The sequence below is a fragment of the Sciurus carolinensis genome, chromosome X, assembly GCF_902686445.1.
Source record: "Sciurus carolinensis chromosome X, mSciCar1.2, whole genome shotgun sequence".
Taxonomy (NCBI): domain Eukaryota; kingdom Metazoa; phylum Chordata; class Mammalia; order Rodentia; family Sciuridae; genus Sciurus; species Sciurus carolinensis.
The window spans coordinates 39,018,194-39,039,277 of NC_062232.1; the positions used below are offsets into that span (position 1 = coordinate 39,018,194).

The 21,084-nt window shown below is 41.3% G+C and overlaps 1 protein-coding gene across 2 annotated transcripts; it reads left to right on the forward strand.

The window, feature by feature from the left end:
- Positions 1-1,848: 1,848 nt before the first annotated feature.
- On the forward strand, positions 1,849-20,197 carry Rgn (regucalcin). 2 transcript variants are annotated; one of them, XM_047536072.1, is made up of 7 exons: positions 1,849-1,989; positions 4,518-4,695; positions 7,112-7,294; positions 16,009-16,224; positions 18,159-18,290; positions 18,623-18,777; positions 19,706-20,197. In XM_047536072.1, the coding sequence occupies exons 2-7, from the start codon at positions 4,533-4,535 to the stop codon at positions 19,754-19,756; spliced, it is 900 nt and encodes a 299-aa protein (XP_047392028.1). In that variant the 5' UTR covers positions 1,849-1,989; positions 4,518-4,532; the 3' UTR covers positions 19,757-20,197. The 2 variants fall into 2 exon arrangements, with proteins under 2 accessions (XP_047392028.1, XP_047392027.1); XM_047536071.1 differs by lacking the exon at positions 1,849-1,989 and adding an exon at positions 3,221-3,329.
- The last annotated feature ends 887 nt before the right edge of the window (positions 20,198-21,084 follow it).

The window sequence follows — 21,084 nt, forward strand, 5'->3', positions numbered from 1 at the left end:
TCAATGGCAAAGACAAAATGGTCAATACCTTCAAAGACACATATTACCAAACACATTCAAGAAGAAATAGATAACCTGAATAGCTATTTATTATTAAATAAATTCAATTTGCAGTTTAAAACTTTCTTATGAAGAAAACTTCAGGAGACAGGCTGAGATATGAGATAGTATTGGATAGTCATTAGCACTGAAGTGGTAGAGGAAGTCATGAATAGGAAGAAACTTCCTAGAAAGTATAGCCAAGCAGGTCATGTGGTCAGTGGTAATGTGATTGTGTAGTATGGATGAGGCCCTGGGTTCAATCCCCAGCTCTGGAAAAAGAGAAAGGGGGAAAGCATTAACAGTAAATCCTAGAGGTTCCCTAGTGCCAAAGAAGAAATTCTAGATCTTTTCTCATCCACAGCACTGCAAAAAACAACAAGATTTTAGCTCAGATTGCTCTATTGTATGGAACTTTCTTGTTCTTTTAGCTGTTAATTTCTAACCCTTCCTTCTTAGTGAATGAAAAGTTAGAATGCCAAATTGATGGTGCTTTCAGGTTCTAAGGGATTTTAGTACAGTCCAAATGGCAGGGAAACAGAACCCTAGATTGAGAGACATAAATAATGGGGTAATGCAGATCTTGGATTCAATACATACAATAAAATGTACGAATCTCAAATTTACCACAGAAAGGTTTTGACAGTACACACACCTGTGCTACTCAAGCCTCTGTCTGTATACAGACATTCTCATCGCCCCAGAAGGTTCCCTCACTTCACCTGGACAGATAATTCCTTCTCCAGTCCCTGGAAACCGGTACCTTTCTGTTGCTCTCCCTTACTTTTACTTTTTAAAAAAATCTCTTAGAGGCTGGGGCTATAGCTCAGTGCTCTCAATGGTAGAATGCTTGTCTAGCGAAAGTGAGGCTCTGGTTCCATCCCCAGTGATGCAAAAAGAGAATTTTAAAATCTTTTAAACATCTATACCAGAAAGTATGGATTGGGTTGGGGAGATAGCTCAGCTGGTAGAGTGCTTGCCTTGCAAGCACAAGGCCCTGAATTCCATCCCCAGTATCACAAAAAAAAAAAGAAAAAAAAAAAAGTATGGATGATGAGGTGGCAGGAGCAGGGATGGGAAATATGAATCTGAATATACGAATCTGAATGCTGTTTAGGATCATTTATTTAATGTAATTTTAAAATCAGATCAAATAAAGCCGCTTCTCTTCCTCACCAAAGAGAAGTTTTGCAAGAGTTGACCTCCAGCTTTCAGGGTCTTCCTGACCAGGGAAGAGGGAGGATTTGTTTAACCACTTTGTTCTTTCCTTTTTAACCTGTTTGTGTTTAACCAGAACCCTATTTGTTAGGCATTTTAATAACCTTTTTTTGTTGTTGTTTGCTTAAGAGATGAACTTTAGACATCTGACCAAAGTCCAAAGCTTAGGTTCCTTGTGCCCTAAGTCTCTACCCACCCCACCCCCACTTCTGCCGCGGGTGGCTTTGCAGAATTCTTCCAGCCGCAGGAGAGGAAAGGGAAGGGCCGGCGAGCGGGGTCGCCGACCCCACCTGTCTCCAGGCGTGCGGTCATCCACCTGCCCAACCGCAGTGCCCCAGTTGGGGCTTCCCCTCCCCGCGGTCCTCTACCTGACCTCCTAGCCGCCGTGAGAAGTCACCCCGCCTGGTGAGTGCCCGGGGTTGGGCCTGCTTCCCCACCCCCTCCCTGGAGAGGAAAGGCCCAGGCGATGGCGGAGCGAGACCCACTCGACCCAGTTTCCCAACCACCGGCAGCCGGAAGGAGACCAACTGCCCGCCTGCGCACCCTGGGATCCGCTTCCCGCACCGCCAGGCAGGCCCTGGCACCCGCCACAGAGCTCCGCACCAGGGACAAGGCAGGATCAGCCTGCAGTTTTCCAGTGCCTCGCTATCGCCGGCACTGTGATCGTCACCCAAGGCTTCAGCGGGGCTGCCAGATTATGCGAAGGACCCGCCTGTCGCACAAGTAACCTAGGTAAAGCGCGGGCCCCTGATGTTCGTCCCCTCTCTCCCGGCTCAGCCACCCTTAGGCGGCCAGGGAGGGGCGGGGTGGGAAAGGAATGGGACATTTGGCAGCCCCCAGCTTGCAGGACAGAGCGACAGAGAAAGAGCCTGGGGTTAAGAGTCACTATTGCAAAAGATGCTTCTCTGATCTTGGGTCTTATCTAAGAATGATAGCATGAAAGACCTTTGGAGTCTGAGCCAATTTTTAACAGCCAATGAACATTCCAGATGCTAGGAGGCTGGCATGCAGTATCTGAGTCAGTTTTGAGCTGTGAGTTTCAAAAAAAAAAAAGTGTTTTTTGAAGGAAACATTAAACCAAAGATTATTTTCCTTTTATTTTTTTCTCCTCTCCTGTTCATTTGCCCACCCATGTGGAGGACCTCTTAGCTCAAAGCAGATATATGACAGAAGCATAAAGGTGCAGGCAGTTTTTATCAGCACTGGAAACCTGCTTACTCAAGGCAGAGTTGGGGAAAGAGGAAAGGAAGATCTTGAAAGTTGCCTGTCACATGGGATCTTATCTGATCTTTTCTTTTTCTTCTCCCAGTTCACTGGTCACCATTTCTGACCTATAATCCCAGCATAGAATGTTCCTTGCCTGCATTCAAGACTTCTTGCCAAACTGGCACGATGCCTTCCTAGGAAGCAAGTCATAGCCAAGTGGCTGTGGGTTCCTCCACCACTTGTATCTTGCCAATGTCCTTTTCACCACTCCTTCCAATGCCTGATTTTTTTCTTCTTTTAAATATATTTTAGTTGTAGATGGACATGATACCTTTATTTTATTTATTTATTTTCATGTGGTGCTAAGGATCAAACCCAGTGTCTCACACATGCTAGGCCACAACCCCAGCTCACCATTGCCTGATTTTGAAAATGGATGTTAGGGACTATTTTGGGGAGTGGTTATGCTAGAAATTGAACCCCAGGGTCTAGCACATGCTAGGCAAGTGCTCTACCACTGATCTATACCCAGCCCTGGATATTAGTTCTAATTCAGTGTATTATCATTGGTGAACATATTTCTAAAAATATAGGTCAAGAAGGTCCTGGCCTCCAAGGGGGATCAAGAGCACCAACAGATGGGTGGGGGAGGACAAGCAAGAGAAGGTAACCTGCAGACACCCAGATCAGCCACCAATGAGGGAACTGCCCGCCCCCTGACCTACCTTGGGGACCAGGGTGCTGGTATAAAGGGTGACCTTGCACTGTCCAAACAGCCAGTTCTGCTCTCTGAGTGTCACTAGCACCAAGGTGTGGATACTGGAGTGTCACTTTTTTCCTTCTTTATAAGAAAGAAAACACCACTGGTAAGTTGACTGAAGCTGTCTCATGTTGTCTCCTATCATCTCTTTCTTCCTCCTACATGTCTCCTCATGTCACACTGCCTATCTTGTTCTGACTTTGGGAAAGTACACCTTATCTTTCCAGTTCTAATGAAACAGGCAGCAGGTGCAGTGGCCTACCCCTGTAATCCCAGCTACTTGGGAGGCTGAAGCAGAAGGATCATAAGTTTGAGGCCAGCCTGGGCAGCTTAGCAAGACCCTTTCTCAAAACTTTAAAAGGACTGGGAGTATAATTCAGTGGTAGAGTGCTTCCTAGCTTCCTAGAGTGCTTCAAGTCCCAGGTTCAACCCTCAGTAATGAAAAAAAAAAAACAGACATATCTCAGAGAGATTTCAGGTTCACTTCCAGAACACTGCAATAAAGTAAATTTCCCAATAAAATAAAGCATCCAAATTTATTCAGTTATGTTTATGGGCCTGGTGCAGTGGCACATGCCTGAAATCCCAGCAGTTCAAGAGGCTGAGGCAGGAGGATTGGGAGTTCAAAGCCAGCCTCAGCAACTTATCAAGGGCCTAAGCAACTTCGTAAGACCCTGTCTCAAAAATTAAAAAAAAAATAAGCCAGGCATGGTGGCACGTGCCTGTAATCCCAGCAGCTCGGGAGGCTGAGACAGGAGGATTTTGAGTTTGAAGCCAGCCTCAGCAAAAGAGAGGTGCTAAGCAACTCTAAATAAAATACAAAATAGGACTAGGGATGTGGCTCAGTGGTCGGGTGCCCTTGAGTTCAACCCCTATTACCACCCCCCAAATTAAAAAGTAAAAATTAAATTAAAAAATTTAAAAAAAATAATAAAGGGCTGGGGATGTGGCTCAGTGGTTAAGTACCCCTGGGTTCAATCCCTGGTACCAAAATTATACCAGTATTCTATTTAAGTGTGAAATAGCATTATGCTTAAAATGTGCATAGCTTAATTTAAAGTATTTTACTGCTGAAAGATGTTCAGTATCATCTGAACTGTTAGAAAAATGGTTTGCTCCACACAAGGTTGTCACAAAACTTTCAATTTGTAAAAAATGCAATATCTGCAAAATGCCATAAAACAAGCTATGTGTGTAGTCTGTATTGGGATTTTTACCAGGGTCTTAAAACCGGTGTGGTGCCAAATTGGATCCATGCAATTACATTTCATTTGATCTCTGCTACCTTCAATAGGTCTCTCCCAGGACAATGTCTTCCATTAAGATTGAGTGTGTTTTGCCGGAGAATTGTCGGTGTGGTGAGTCTCCAGTATGGGAAGAATCATCCAACTCTCTGCTCTTTGTAGACATTCCTGCAAAAAAGGTTTGCCGTTGGAATTCTCTCACCAAGCAAGTGCAGCGAGTGACTGTGGGTAAGAATGAAGTTCATATCTTTGCAGTCAGCCATCTGCCCAGGGGATGAATGGTCTCCTTGTTAGTCATTCCCCTGGAACCTTCTCGTTAAAGCATAGCTAATGTGCTTTAAAACCTTTTGGATTCTCGAATTCTCTGTCAGAATTCTGTGTCCTCCCACTTTTACCCAGGAGTAAATTATGGATCATGAATGCTTCCCTCATCCTCTTACAATGAGGGGCATATTCTAAGTTTTGTTTGGTTGGTTTTTGTTTCTGCAGTGTTGGGGAGGGGACCCAGGGCCTCGTGCATGCTAGACAAGTGCTCTACCCCTGAGCTGCACCCCCAGGCTACAGTTTTGTTTCGCTGTGGAGGAACTACAGTATCCATCTTCCCTTAACATCTTTAGACAATAGCCCTGAAAATCGGGAGACTTAATTAGTGACACAGCAGAGGCCACCTACCTTTTCAAAGTAATAAATAAATAAATAAATAAATAAAAGACATATCCCTTCTGTGAGTGTAAGAATAAGAGTTTTTGAACTTCAAAAGCATCAACCAGTACTAACTTTGTTCACCACACAAATGTAGAATTCCTGATGGAATTTCATGTGCATTTCTTTTTTTTAATATTTTTTTTAGTTGTAGATGGACACAATGCCTTTATTTTATTTATTTTTATGTGGTGCTGAGGATCGAACCCAGTGCCTCACACATGCTAGGCGGGCACATTACCACTGAGCCACAACCCCAGCCTCTGTGTCCATTTGAATGTGATTCTATTCAGGGCCCTGTGGTTTCCAGAGGAGTTTATTGCTTTCTATGGCCCAAGGCAATGAACTGGTATAATTATCAAAAGAGAAAGAAGTTTCTTGTTTTCATTATTGTGTTCTTGAGAAAAGATATGAGGAATTCCTGTAACCTTTGGAATTCCTGATGTCTGCCCATGAATCCAATTGGAAAACTCAAACTATTTTTGGGGGGAGTGATGGGGATGGACCCCTTGCACATGCTAAGTATGCACTCTGCCACTGAGCTACACCCCAGCCTAGAAGGTCTTTTAATTCACCTAAGGAATATGCTGAGGACAAAGTGACTGTGACCTGGGGGGCATTGTCTTTCCTAGTTCTCTTCTTTTCTTTTTTTGGTACCAGGGATTTAACCCAGGGGTGCTTAATCACTGAACAACATCCTCAGCCCTTTTTTATATTTCATTTAGAGACAGACTCGCTGAGTTGCTTAGTGCCTTGTTAAGTTGCAGAGACTGGCTTTGAACTCGTGATCTTCCTACCTCACCCTTCTGAGACACTGGGATTACAGGTGTGCGCCACCGTGCCTGGCCCTTAGTTCTCTTTTCCAGTATGCACACGTGCCTACCCCTAATCTGCAGAGCATCCCACCCCAAACCATGAAAGGGGCTTATGGCATTGGCAGTAGCTTGGTCTTATACCACAGAATGAGATCCTTGAGGAGAGTCTAACCCTCCCTCCTAATAGTGTCCTGCACATTCCCCGGTGCTCTCAATGACTTGACTTGACCTCTGAGGAGGGTTTTGAGCTAAGATAGCCCCATACTCTGCACCAACTGATTGGGTATTTAGGAAATGTTTTCAAAATAAATTCTGATAAATTTATTTCCTATGACTTCTCACCACAGTAACTAATCTCTCTACTTAAAAAGTGAAGAGATGTCATTGTATTTTTACTGCATCTACATTTAGGTTATTTTTATCATGCTTATTTCCAAAACAAGATTTGAAAAGCAGTTTTTAGTTAGAAAAATATCTGGGGATAAACTCAGTGGTAAAGCACTTACCTAGCATGCTCAGTCCTGAGTTCCATCCCAGCACTGAAAAAAAAAAAAAGCCAAGTGTTGTCTTGAAGAAGAGAGATGTCACAAAACCTAGTTGCTAGAACTGAAGTTTGAGTCTCCAAATTTCCTGGCAGTCAGGAAAATTGAGCATCACTCACTCTGTGTGGACTCTCTTGGTGGCCCCAAATTAGGGATCTCTCCTCTAGACTTGAGAGTAGTACCTGCCCAAGTATATTGAGGCTGCAGTGATTTTTTGGGGGGTGCTGGATATTAAACCCAGGGCCTCATGCATGCTAGGCAAGCACTCTACCACTGAGCCACATGCCTGACCTTGGTTCCTGTGGTTTGACTTCTCTGCTTCTCCCATGAGCCTGGGAGCTTTCAAAAGAGTTGGACCATCTTCACCTTCCTAACTTTGCTGCCCAAAACAGTGTATAGAGTTCATGCTCAAAAAATACATTGGGTTATGTAGCCTTTGCTATTCAACAGGAGGAAGAGAACCTTCCCATTACCAAAATCGCTGGACTCCTTCCTTAAGAGATGTCAGGTAACATGATGGCCTCAGTGTGCTGCTTAGCCACTGGACTGTTTGTTGTCTTCTAACTATTGCTTTTGCCTCTACAGATGCCCCAGTCAGCTCAGTGGCCCTTCGCCAGTCAGGAGGCTATGTTGCCACAGTTGGAACAAAGTTCTGTACCTTGAACTGGGAAGATCAATCAGTCGTTGTGCTGGCTACAGTGGATAAAGACAAGAAAAATAATCGATTCAATGATGGGAAGGTGGATCCCGCAGGGAGATACTTTGCTGGTATGATTTCCTTTTAGAATCTGCTTGCTGAGCTTGGGAGGAAACACTATGACTTGGAAAGTGCTCACTGCCGTAGTGGTCACAGTGTTATTCAAGTGGGCCTTGGGTTTTTTGTTTGTTTTATTTTTGTGGTACAGGGGATGGAACCTAGGACCTCAGACATGCTAGGCAAGCATGCTACCACTGAGTTACATCTCCAGCCTCTATAAATTGGAGATAATTTCAAATTTACAGAGCTGGTACCATGGTGCATGCTGTAATCCCAGATACTCAGGAGGCTGAGGCACCTGGATGGAAAGTTCAAGGTCAGTCTGGGCAACTTAGTGAGATCCTGTCTCAAAATAAAAATAAAAAGGGCCGAGGACATAGCTTAATAGTAGGACACTTGCCTAGCATGTGTGAGACCCTGGTTTCAATCCCCAGTACCACACACAAAAAGAAATTTACAAGAAAAAATGTAAGAATACTAAAACAAACAACTGTATACCTCTTGCCTGAAGTCACCTGTCGTTAACACTTTGTTCTGCTTGCTTTAACATTTGCTCTCTCTGTCTAAACTTAAGTATCTCTGGAATCATTTGAGAATAGGTTGCATATAAATCATGAACCTTTACCCCTAAGCTACTTCAGTGTGAGTTTCCCAAGAAAAACAACATATTCTTACATGACCACAGTATAGTTATCAACTTGAAGAAGTTTAAAATTGATTCAATAACTTTATCTAATGTACTGTCTATATTCCAGTTATGTCAACTGACCAAATAACCTTTATAGAATTTTTTGGACTGTGAGTATAGCTCAGTGGTAGAAGGCTTACCTAATCATCAAGGCCCTGGGTTCAATCCCCAGCACCACAAAAAAAGAATTTTTCTCCCTCAAATAAAGGATCCAATTTGGGATAGTACAGTGCACATACTTGCCTTGTCTTTTCATCCTCCAATCTGGAACATTTCCATGGGCTTTCTTTGTTTTTATGACATTACCGTTTTTAAAGGATACAGTCCCACCTAACTCCCCCCACACTTTTTTAAATAGAACATTCTTCATTTTGTAGTAATCTGATGTTTCCTTGCGATTAGCTTAATGTTATTCATTCTTGGCTGGAATACTGTGTAAGTGATGTTCTGTCCTTCTTAGAGTATCCCATGTAGAGGCACATGATGTCCCTCTGCCCCTCACTGGTGATGTTAATTTTGGTCACCAGATTAAGATCCTGTCAGATTTCTCTATTGCAGAGTAAAGTGTGTTTTTTTTTTTTTTGTATTGTTTTGTTTTGTGGGTTTGTGTGAATGGCAGTAGGGGTTGAACCCAGGTGTGTTCTGCCACTGAGCTACATCCATGACCTTTATTTATTTATTCAGAGACAGGGTCTCACTATGTTGTCCAGGCTGGCCTTGAACTTGTGATCCTCCTGCCTCAGACTCCCAAGTAGCTGGGATTACAGTTACATATCACTGCACCTGACAATAATAACTGCTTTTTTACTGCAGATTTCTTTTTTGGTCCCAGGGATTGTACCCAAGGACACATACCACTGAGCCATATCCCCAACCCTTTTTTGTATTTTATTTAGATACAGGGTCTTGCTGAGTTGCTTAGGGCCTCTCTAAGTTGCTGAGGCTGACTTTGAACTCACAATCCTTCTGCCTTAACCTCCCTCCCGAGTTGCTGGAATTAACAGGTGTGGGCCATCACACCCTTGCCCAGCTTTACTGCAATTTATAAGCAATTTATGAGATTTGCTAGTTATGTATCACTGTGTAACAAATCACCCTGAAACTTGGTGGCTTAAAATAACAAATATGTATTATCACACATATTTTCTGAAGGTCAGGAAGTGGGTGTGGCTTAGCTGGATGGTTCTGTTTCACTCTGTCTCATGAACTTGAGGTCAAGCCGTCAGCTGGGGATGATGGGTTCTCTGAAGGGACCTGGAAGATTTATTTCCAGGTTCACTCAAGTAGGGGTGAGCAAGAGGGGAACCTTCAGTTCCTTACTACATGGGCATTTCCATAGGACTGCTTAAGACAGACTTCCCCCAGAGCTAGTGATAAGGGGAGGTGGAGAAAAACATGCAAGATGGAAGCTACAGTCTTATAACCAATCTCAGAAGTGATGTACCATCACCTCTGCTGTCTGATATTGGTCATAGAGACAATGATGGATGGAGGGGACTACACAAGGGTGTTAATACTGAGAGGCAGGGATCATTCAGGACTAACTTGAAACCAAATCCCAGCTACTTGGGAGGCTGAGGCAGAAAGATTACAGGTTTGAGGCCAACCTGGAGAACTTAGCAAGACCCTGCTTCAGAATAAGAAATAGAAAGGTCTGGGCCTGTAGTTCAGTGGTAGAGCACCCCTGGGTTCAATCCCTAGCACTGAACAAAAAAGGAGATAGGTTTATTGAGACTGGTTACAACATGGAGAGATACTTTAAATCCAAGCAAATATTCTGGTACTCACCCAAATTTCTTTGTTAAGTTTTATATTCATTGTTAATTCTCGCTTGAACCAATCTTGACTATGATGTCTGCAGAAAACTTTGAAAATTTTTTAACAGTTTCAAATTAGATAATGCACTTCATGCATATACCTTACATCATTAACAACTTTATAAGTTAGTCAAAGTTGACCTTCATCCCTGATATTTCCACCTCCCCACACTGTCCCCTCGTGGTTGTTGACAATCCTGGCTCCGTTCACTGTCACCATGGAAGGCAGGTGAGATCTGAGCTGCTGGCTATAAAATGTTCCCCATTTTCCTGAACTTTATATGACCATAGATATTATGCAGGGCAGGTTGAAAGATTAAAGATGAAAAGCCACTCAGAGTCTTTCTGCCAGTAATTGCTTGAAGATAAAGAATTATGTTTGGATACTTCCTGATGAAATTGATTTTTCTCTCTCTCCCTCATGGCAAGAAGTTTATAGTTCTGTGGTGCTTTGTGAGACAAAAATAAAGATGTCTTCCAAGGCCTGAGTTTTGCTGTTTGCAATACTGGGGATTGAATGCAGGGGGTTCACTTGATCCCTGAGCTACATCCCCAACCCTTCTAAATTTTTTTTTATTTTGAGACAGGGTCTGTCTAAGTTGCTTAGGGCCTTAATAAGTTGCTGAGGCTACTCTCAAATTCAGTAATTCTGCCTCAGTCTCCTAAGCTACCATGCCCATCCTGAAGCCTGAGTTCCTAATCTGGAGTCTCTGGGTCATCAGAAGTTTCCTTAAAATTGTGTCATCATGGGTGTACCTATTGGTGGTCTGTACCTTCCAGAAGCACCTGGGGACATTTTTTAAGAGAAAGATCATCTGGTGCTTAGAAATGTCTCAGGCCCAGAAAAGGGACATCTGACAGTCTAGAAGGAGTCTCCAGGTGGTCATAGCCTGGAAGTATCACCACACCCAAGGTCTGACATGTCTGTGCTCATTACTACATGGTGAAGCACATACCAGGTTATTCTATCTCAATAAGGAAAAACCCTTTCCAAGAAACCCTTTCACAGTCATGTTCCAGGCATCTCTTCCTATGAGGCAGATCGTGTAGATGAATATTTATTAAACAAACCCAAATGCCCTATAGCAAGAAACTGCTCTGTGATCATCCTTCTTCCCAGGGTTGAAGGAACTACCTGGTCTTGCTTGCTATTCAGGTTTCCCATTTGTAATCCATTTTCTTTCTCTAACTTGCTTTTCTTTCAGATGGTATATGATATAGTAGATGAGCTTTCCAGTTTCTTCATTATAGTCACATTCTGATCTGTTCCCTGAGATCACACTCAAGTTCAGAATATTGAATAACGACTTCAATGAATGAACTATTCCATATACATTTGAGAAGAATGTGTCTTCTGTTGTTGTTGGGTAGAATGTTTTACAAATATCATTTAGATTCAGTTGGTTGAGGGTATTCAGTTCTTCTGTATCTTTACTGATTTTCTATCTACTTGTATCAATTACTGAGAGAAGGATATTGATAGTCCCCAACTATAATTCAGTGTTTTTTCTATTTCTCCTTTCACTTCTGACTTTTACTTTGTGTATTTTGAAGCTCTATTGTTAAGCACACACATCTTTAAGATTACTATATATTCTTAGTAAATTGGCCATTTTTAATATTTAATTCCCTCCTTTGTCCCTGAAATCATTGTTTCCCTATGTGTAATATGACATTTTTCTTTTGTCACTTACAAATTTGATTTTAATTTTCAGCAATTTGATTATGTGTCTAGGCTTGCATTTATTTGCATTTATCCTGTTTTTTTAAATACTTTTATTTTATTTATTTATTTTTATGTGGTGCTGAGAATCGAACCCAGTGCCTCACACATGCGAGGCAAGCGCTCTACCACTGAGCTACAACTCCAGCCCTTGCTCACCTTTTTTTTTTTTGTACTGGGGATTGAACCAGGAGTGCTTAACCACTGAGCCACATCCCCCAGACTTTTTTTATTTTTTATTCAGAGACAGAGTCTCACTGAGTTGCTTAGGGTCTCACTGAGTTGCTGAGGTTAGCTTTGAACTTGCAATTCTCCTATCTCAGTCGCCCAAACTTCCAGGATTACAGACCTACACCACCACGCCTGGCTTGCTCGAATCTACAGTTTTTTTTTTTTTTGGGATACTGGAGATGGAACCCAGGTCCTTGTGCTTACAAAGCAAGCACTCTACCGACTGAGCTATCTCCCCAGCCCCCCAAAATCTACAGTTTTAAGCTTTTCACCAAGCTTGGAGGAGTGATGCATTAGCCTTTTATTTGTCCCATTATGGATCCCTGAGGCGCTAATCCTTTTTCTTCCAATCCTTTTTCTCTTCCTCTCTGGTTCAGATTATATAATATCTGCAGGGAATGGGGAGCTGGGGATTGAACCTAGGGTCTAGCACATGCTAAGCATACTCTCTACCACTGAGCTATCCTCCTAGTCCCAAATTGTATCATTTCTATTTGTCTGTCATCAGGTACACACTTTTCTGTCATCACTATTCTGCTATTGAGTCAATCCAGTGAGTTCTAAAGTTTTCAGTTCGAAGCTGGATGTGGGGATGCATACCTATAGTCCCAGCTACTTGGGAGTCTAAAGCTGGAAGATCACTTGAGCCCAGGAGTTTGAGGCCAGTCTGGACAACATAGAAAAAAATCAGTCTCAAAAAAAATCATTTCTAAAAATTTCATTGGTTAGTCTTTATATCTTTTACTTCCTTGCTGATATTTTCTATTTTGAGTTTCGTTTGAAGATTGTTTGTAATTATTTGAGTCTTCGAGTTGCGGTAGTCTTTGTGAAATAATTCCAACATCTGCCATATAATTTTTAGCATATGTTGATTGCAGGTTCCTATGTGAGTTTATTTCCATGCTTCTTTTTGTTGCCAAGTGTATTAGCTTTCTATCACTATTACAAAATACCTGAGGGAATTAACTTATAAAGAGAAAAATTTTATTTGGGCACACAGTTTTGGAGGTCCAAGGCCATAATCAAATGGTCCCCTTATTTCAAGTCTTTGGTGAGGCAGCACATCATAGTAGAAATGTATAAGACAGCAAACTGCTCACCTCCTGAATCAGGAAGCAAAGAGTGACTACAGCAGCCAGGGTCCCACAATCCCCTTCAAGGGCACCCCCCAGTTACCTAAGGACTTCCCATAAGGCCCCACCTCCTGAAGGTGCACAGCATCTCCCAGTAGCCCCACCCTTGGGACCAAGCCTGTAACACATGGACCTTTAAGGACATCCAAAACCCAAACTATAGCACCAAGTCATTTTCTGTTGTATCCTAGACATTTTGAATATGAGAAGACCCTGAGTCCTGTTTAAACCCTATGGAACATGTTCTTATAATTGTCTTAGCAGGCAATATTTATGTTTAGGGTAAGACCACAATTTCCCACCTGCTTTTCTATTAGGTGCTATGAGGATATGTCCCATATATGTGTCTCTCACTGATCAGTATGGGATAGAAGGCATTCTGTCCATTAGCTTCACTCCCAAAATCTTTTTTGTTGTGCTGGCGATATAGCATATCACGTAGAGTGCCTGACTCCCGTGCTGGAGGCCCAGGTTCGAGTCCCCAGCATTGTGGGATTGTGAAAATAACAAACAAATGAAACCATTTCTGAGCCTCCCAAAATCTTTTTTGTTGTTTTTCTTGATGGTGGTTCTAAGAATTGAACCCAAGAGGGTTCCACCTCTGTGCTACATCCCAAGTCCCTCTTCTTTGTTTTAATTTGAGGCAGAGTCTTACTAAGTTGCTCAGGCTGGCCTTGAACTTGTGATCCTCTTGCTTCAGCCTCCTGAATAGCTGGAATTATATCATACTGGGCCCCAAATCTTTAACATACTGATTAGAATCCAATCCATATATGTACAAATTTGGGGTGAACCTAGGAGTTCCTAAACAGCTTTTGGGGGGTGCATTCCTGAGCAGCTGCCTCTTCATTATCTCTCAGTACTTTCCAGTTTCCTGGAGTTCTCCTTTTCATTCTGCTAGCCAGAAACTACCCATTTCTATGATTATGCTGGCCCTGGGGCCAAGCAGCCAAAGGACAGTAAAGAAAAGAATATAAAAGCAAAGGGTTTAGGGCTGGGGTTTTGGCTCAGTGGTAGAGCGCTTGCCTAGCATGTGCGAGGCACTGGGTTTGATTCTTAGCACTGCATATAAATAAATGAATACTATCCAGACATGGTGGCACATGACTGTAATCCCAGAAGCTCGGGAGACTGAGGAAGGAGGATCATGAGTTCAAAGCCAGCCTCAGCAACAGCAAGGCACTAAGCAACTCAGTGAGACCCTAGCTCTAAATACAATCCCCAAATTTTTTTTCTAAAAAAAAATATAAATTAATTAATGAATTAAAGGTCCATCAACAACTAAATATATATATAAAGATAAATTTTTAAAAAAGCAAAGGATTGGGCTAGGGATATGGCTCAGTTGGTAGAGTGCCTGCCTTGCATGCACAAGGCCCTGGGTTCAATCCCCAGCACCGCAAAAAAAAAAAGCAAAGGGTTTAAAAAAGAATAAAAGCAAAAGTACTTGGCATGCAGTATCACCAAATGAAAAGGAATGTCCCCTTCCTTCAGAGTTTCAGAGTTTTAATTCCCATAGTTTCCTATTGCTGGCCACTCTGCTATTGTTACCCCTACTGCAGAACTGAATGGAGACTGGTGCGTGAGGAATAGGAGAAAATGGAATGGAAAATAACCCAGGTATTTCCTCCAGACCCTCTGAGCTTCAAGAGTTTCCTTTTCTTGGCCAGGCATGATGGTATATGCCTGTAATCCCAGACTCTGGAGGCTGAGGTAGGAGAAAAACAATTTCCAGGCCAGCTTCAGCAACTTAGAAAGGCCCTAAGCAACTTAGTGAGACCATGTCTTAAAATAAAAAATATAAGGGCTGGTGATGTAGCTCAGTGGTAAAGCACTTGCCTAGCATGCACAAGGCCTCAGGTCCCATCCCTAGCATTACAAAAATAAACAAACAAGCAAATAAATAAATAAATAGCTGTATCATGCATTTTGTCCAGGTTTTAGAGTTGTTCTCGGTAAGAGAAAATGAAGTTGATACATGTTTACCCCACCTTATTAGGAATCAGAACATCTGAGCATAATTTTTTTAAATACCTTTTTTTTCATAGTTTTGTAGTTGTAGATGGACAGAATACCCCTATTTTATTTGTTTATTTTTATGTGGTGCTGAGGATAAAACCCAGTGTCTCACACATATAGGAAAGTGCTCTGCCACTGAGCCTCAGCCCCAGCCCCTATTTTTATTTATTTTTATGTGGTGCCAAGGATTGAACCCAGTGCCTCACACATGCGAGGCCAGTGCTCTATCACTGAGCCACAACCCCAGACCCTCAGCATAGTTTTAATTTGCATTATAAGCAAGGTATTTGTCATTTTTAAAAATGTAAGGCCTAAGCTGGGTGCAGTGGTGCTTGCCTGTAATCCCAGTCACTCAGGAGACTAAGGCAAGCAAATTGCAAGTTCAAGACCAGCTCAGCAATTTAGGGAGACCCTCAACAACTTAGATCCTGTTTCAAAAAATAAAAAGAACTGGGCATGGTGTCCCATGCCTGTAATTCCAGTGACTTGGGAGGCTGAGGCAAGAGGATCTTAAGTTCAAGGTCAGCCTCAGCATCTTAGTGAGGCCCTAAGCAACTTAGTGAGACCCTGTCTCAAAAAATAAAGGACTGGGGATGTAGCTCAGTGGTTAAGTGCCCTTGAGTTCAATCCCTGGTACCACAAAAAAGTAAATATATATGCATATATACATATGTATATATGATGTGTGTATCCTAAATTGAGATGTACTATTGTACATCCCTGGTTTATTTTTTTTTGGGGGGGGTGCTGGGGATCAAACCCAGGCCTTGTGCTTACAAGGCAAGCACTCTAACGACTGAGCTATCTCCCCAGCCCCTTGGTTTATTCTTTTAAGTTTATTTATTTGGTTCCAGGGATTGAACCCAGGGGCAATTAACCACTGAGCCACATCCCCAGCCCTTTTTATTTTATTTTTTAATTTTGAGACAGGTTCTCACTAATTTGCAATCCTCCTGCCTCAGCCTCCTGAGTCTCTGGGATTACGGGTATGTGCTACTGTGCCTGGCAGTTCCCTTGATTTAAACACTGGAAAGGATCTCTGATGAGAAAGAAAGGTGTCATTTGTGGGATGAGATGCTGTGGCACCAAGCTCAGTGCTTTTTGGTTTTTGTAGGCACCATGGCCGAGGAAACAGCCCCAGCAGTTCTTGAGCGACACCAAGGATCCCTGTACTCTCTCTTTCCTGACCACCATGTGAAGAAGTACTTTGACCAAGTGGACATCTCCAATGGGTTGGATTGGTCCCTGGACCACAAAATCTTCTATTACATTGACAGCCTATCCTACTCTGTGGATGCCTTTGACTACAACCTGCAGACAGGACAGATCTGTATGTACTTTATCATTATTTTTCTCAATACTACTGGTTGTTTTCATGTTTGTGATTAGTAAGGCACCTCTCCCTCAACCCATGTAAAGAGGTCCTTACTTGTCAAATGCAGAACTTCCCAATGTTATTATTCCCATATAATAATAACTACCCAGACTTGACTGAACTGCCAAACCATGGCCCTCAACACAATGAGAATATAGCCATAGTTGGCCTTAATCCTCTTTCTTTACACCATCATCTGAAAGTATTCACTGGAAAATGGATCCTGTTCTAACAGAAGTACCTAAAGAATAATAATCTACAACAGTATGGGATAAAAGAACAGAAAATTAGAGTTTGGTTGCTAGTCTTTATTTGTACTTTACATAATCATAGGCTAGTACTCAGAGGCAAATTAACAACTTTGAAAATGGAAAAGTGGTTACAGGTTGTTTCAATTCCATCAATGTACTGTAAATGAGCCATACTTGGAAACTGGGAAGGAAGGAATTATTTAGAAGAATTTAGAAGGGAGTCCTTGAACTGTTTGATGAAAGGTGCCAGACTAAAGGAGCAAAACCAATCATAAAAATGACTTGAAGAAAATCACAAGGCTCTCCATGCAGATTTAATCAGAGGTAAAATATTCCAGTACAGATATTTTTGCTTTGAAATATGTAGTGTTCCTTTTTATGACTGTTTTTATCCATTTTTCCCTACACATGGTTTTAACATTTTTCCATTATATTTCAATCTGATTACTGTACTGACCTGATTTTTTTTCCTTTGGTCCCGGGGATTGGACACAGGAGCACTCTACCACTGAGCTACATCCTCAGCCCTTTTTAGTTTTTATTTTGAGACAGGGTTTTTCTAAGTTGCTGAGGCTGGCCTCAGACTTGTGATCCTCCTGCCTCAGTCTCCTAAGTTACTGGAATTACAGGCACGCATCACTGCACCTAGCCCTCCTGTAATTTTTTTTTTTAGTTGTTGATGGACCTTTATTTTATTTATTTTATTTTTTTGTTGTGCTGAGAATCGAACCCAGTGCCTCACACATGCACTGATGTGTTTTTTGTATACCATGATTCCCCCTTTAACCAGTCAATGGACTTCAGAATGCCCCTCCTTTCAGAAGAAAGCTCTTTAATATTTAGTTTTGATTTTGGAGCAATTGGTCAGGCAAAAAAAGATCTTCCTAGTTTGGGGGCACAAATTGTTCACCATTAAGTTGCCTTATAGATTTTGGACATAATTAAAGTAGGCATTTTTGTAATTAAAACAGCAAAGGGGTAACCACAGACTGAAGAGTATCTGAGATGGGCCTGCAGGGCCTCAGCTCAGGTCAGTCTCAAAGGGAACTACCTATTGATATTTTGTTAAGAAGTTTACTTGGAGCTAGGCACAGTGGCACACACCTGTAATCCCAATAACTCAGGAGGCTGAAGCACGAGGATCACAATTTCGAGGCCAGCCTCAGCAATCCAGTGAGACTTTGTCTCAAAATAAAAAGTAAAAAGGACTGGGGATGGGCTGGGAATATAACTCAGTAGTTGGTAGAGTGCGTGCCTAACATGCACAAGGTCCTGGGTTCAATCCCCAGCACCACCACCACCAAAAAAAAGTTTACTTGGGTTGGGGGCAAATTCAGAGGTATAATACTTGCCTAGCATGTGTGAAGCCCTGAATTTCATCCCCAAAATCACACAAATAAAATAATCCTTTCTTTTTTCTCTCTTCCTCTGAAAGCTTAGACAGATATGTCTGTACCAAAACAAAAGGGAGTGAATTCACCCCAAATCATGTGGTAATAATCCTTTGTTCGCATGCCAGACACTGGATAAGCTGAAGTGATCAGTATTTATAATCAGCTTGAGAGTTCATTGTGTGATTCTCTGTATTGAGTGCCCTGTTGCTTTCTTGTGTTTTTTGGTTTTGTTTTTTAACCACAGCCAACCGCAGAAGTGTTTACAAGCTGGAGAAAGATGAGCAAATTCCAGATGGAATGTGTATTGACGCTGAGGGGAAGCTTTGGGTGGCCTGCTACAATGGAGGAAGAGTGATTCGTTTAGATCCTGAGACAGGTAGGCCCACAGCAAAGTGCACTCCCTGCCAAGTGTAGAAAACACCAGATGCTAGGGACCTCATTACTAGTAAAGTTAGAGATATATTCAGTAGTCTCATTTGGATGATTTTAGAAAAGACCAAAGATATAACCCAAAATTTATGGTCAGAACTTCTTTTCCTATAGAGGTAAGTCTCTTTGCTCAAAATAAATCATTGGGGGAGGCAAATTAAATACACTGATGTGTTCTGACCTCCATGGTCTTCTTAAAACTCTACAGAGGGTTCAGAAATACTGGACAGGTTGGAAATTTCTAGAACTAAACTTCAAATAAACTATTTGGTAATCTAGGGAAAAGACTCCAAACAGTTAAGTTGCCTGTTGACAAAACAACTTCATGCTGCTTTGGAGGAAAGGATTACTCTGAAATGTATGTCACCTGTGCCCGGGATGGAATGGACTCAGACAGTCTTTTGAGGCAACCTGAAGCTGGTGGAATTTTCAAGGTAATAAAACTGTTTCTTTTATTTTGGGGGTGAGGTAGATAATTCTCTGTTTAACTGAGTGGTGCTTTTGCATACCTCCAAAACATAATTCTAGTTAGTGTGTTAAATTTAGCATGCTAAACCTAAAAGTATTTTATTTAGATTTTCTAGGCTGTTACCTGAAGTTCAGGATAATATATTTAACCTACTTTGTACAGTACTTTAAAATATTTTTGTGCTTTAGTAGTATTTATTAAAATCCATCGAATGATAGAATGAACTTGGAAAACTGGTATCTGAAACGTGTTTATAAGATCACTTGATTGTGTTGATGTCATAAGAATATTTTCAGGTTTTTGGTAATTTATTTTTGCAACAGAACAAATATTGACAAAAATCACAGACTTTTTTGAGCTGAAAAGAAATGTAGAAATGTAGGAACCACTTTCTTAACAGGTGGGAACATGATAGAAATAAATTCAGTTTTTCTATCCAAGTTTCTTGTGAGTGGTTGCTACTTGGATTATAATCCATATAGATATTTGAGTTGGACCCTAAGTACCCTAAGCACCTAATCAAGTAATTCTTTTCTATGATAGGAAATAAAACAAGAATAGCAGATGGCTAAAAATAGGTTGGCCAGACTTAGTGGCACTTTCAAGTAATCCCAGCGACTCGGGAAGCTGAGGCAGGAGGATCACAAGTTCAAAGCCAGCCTCAGCAACTTAGCGAGACTGAGCAACTTATCATGACCCTGTCTCAAAATAAATAAATAAATAAATAAATAAATAAATAAATGGACTGAGGATGTGGTTTAACCCTTTGGTTGAATCTCTGAATCTCTGGTGTAAAATACTCACACATATAAAATCAAAACAATGCTTTTGAAGAATACTTGTGAATTAACTTTAACTTTTTTCAGAGTTTCTCTCTTTTCCTTTTTCAACAGATAACTGGCCTGGGGGTCAAAGGAATTGCCCCCTATCCCTATGCTGGCTGAGTGACAGATTTTCCTTCATGCTGAATGAGGCTTTGAAGACAACCAGAGAATTCTAGGGCTGAAACTTCAATCTAGTTAGAAAAATGAAGCATTGATATTAACAGGATTAAGTTTAATTTACAGTTTTGTGGGTGCTAGTGATTAACTCAGGGCCTCATGCATCCTAAGCACATGCTCTTCCACTAAGCTATAACCTTGCCCCATTAATTTGCCATTTTAAAGAAGCATAGCATTTTTAGCAGGGGATATCAGGTGGTTTTGATAACACACTTTAAGATTTTCAGTAAAAGATCCTATAAAAATGCAATGAGTTGTTCAACTATCAACTAGACCCCTAATTTCTCAGGGTGGTTGGAATGGAACTTTATCTGTTCTTTTTTCTACATTCCCTATCTAAAGATTCAAAAACTAATAAACAAACTTGGTAATGATTTATTACAATTTATTACAATTATGTTTCTTTTGTCTTCATCATAATCTCATAAAATATACCGCGAAGCTAATCTACCTTATTTTTACTCTTTTTGGTTTGGTTTTGTGTATTATTGTTTTTTGCTTGTTATGACTCTTCCCATATGTTATTTTACAAACTAAAGTACTACTGGAGAATATGACTCTAACACTCTGGTTCCAACTGCCACCTACTGGATATACAAGTAATATGTCACTTTGGAGAATTTTGTTTTTGTTTTGCTTTGTTTTGTTTTGGGTACTAGGGTTCGAACCCAGGGGCACTCTACCACTGAGCTACACCTCCAGCCCCTTTTATTTTTCATTTCAAGACAGGGTCTTGCTAAGTTGCTGAGGCTGGCCTTGAACTTGTGATCCTCCTGCCTCAGCCTCCCAAGTCACTGGGATTAGAGGTGTGCACCTCAGCATCTGGCCTGGAGAGAATTTTTTAGGTAGCTTTATTGAGTTATAATTAGCCTATACATATTTAAAGTGTACAAACTTGTCATATATGTGCGTGTATATATATCTATGTGTATATATTGTCAGATATATATGCGCATTAATTATACAAACATCATAAACAAGATAATTAATCTCTCCACTACCCTCACAACTTTCCTTATACCCACTGTAAACCTTTCTTTGATTTCTCTGTATACCTGTGTCCCATCCCCAAGAAGCCACTAATATGTTTTTGGTCACTACAAATTAGTCTTAAAATTGAGTACTATGATTTCTCAGACTTTATTTCAAAAGTGTTTTACCAGGGGCAGTGGTACATACCGGTAATCTCAGCTACTCAGTTAACTGATGCAGAAGGAACACAAGTTCAAGGCCAGCCTCAGCAATTTAGTGAGATCTGTCTCAAAATAAAA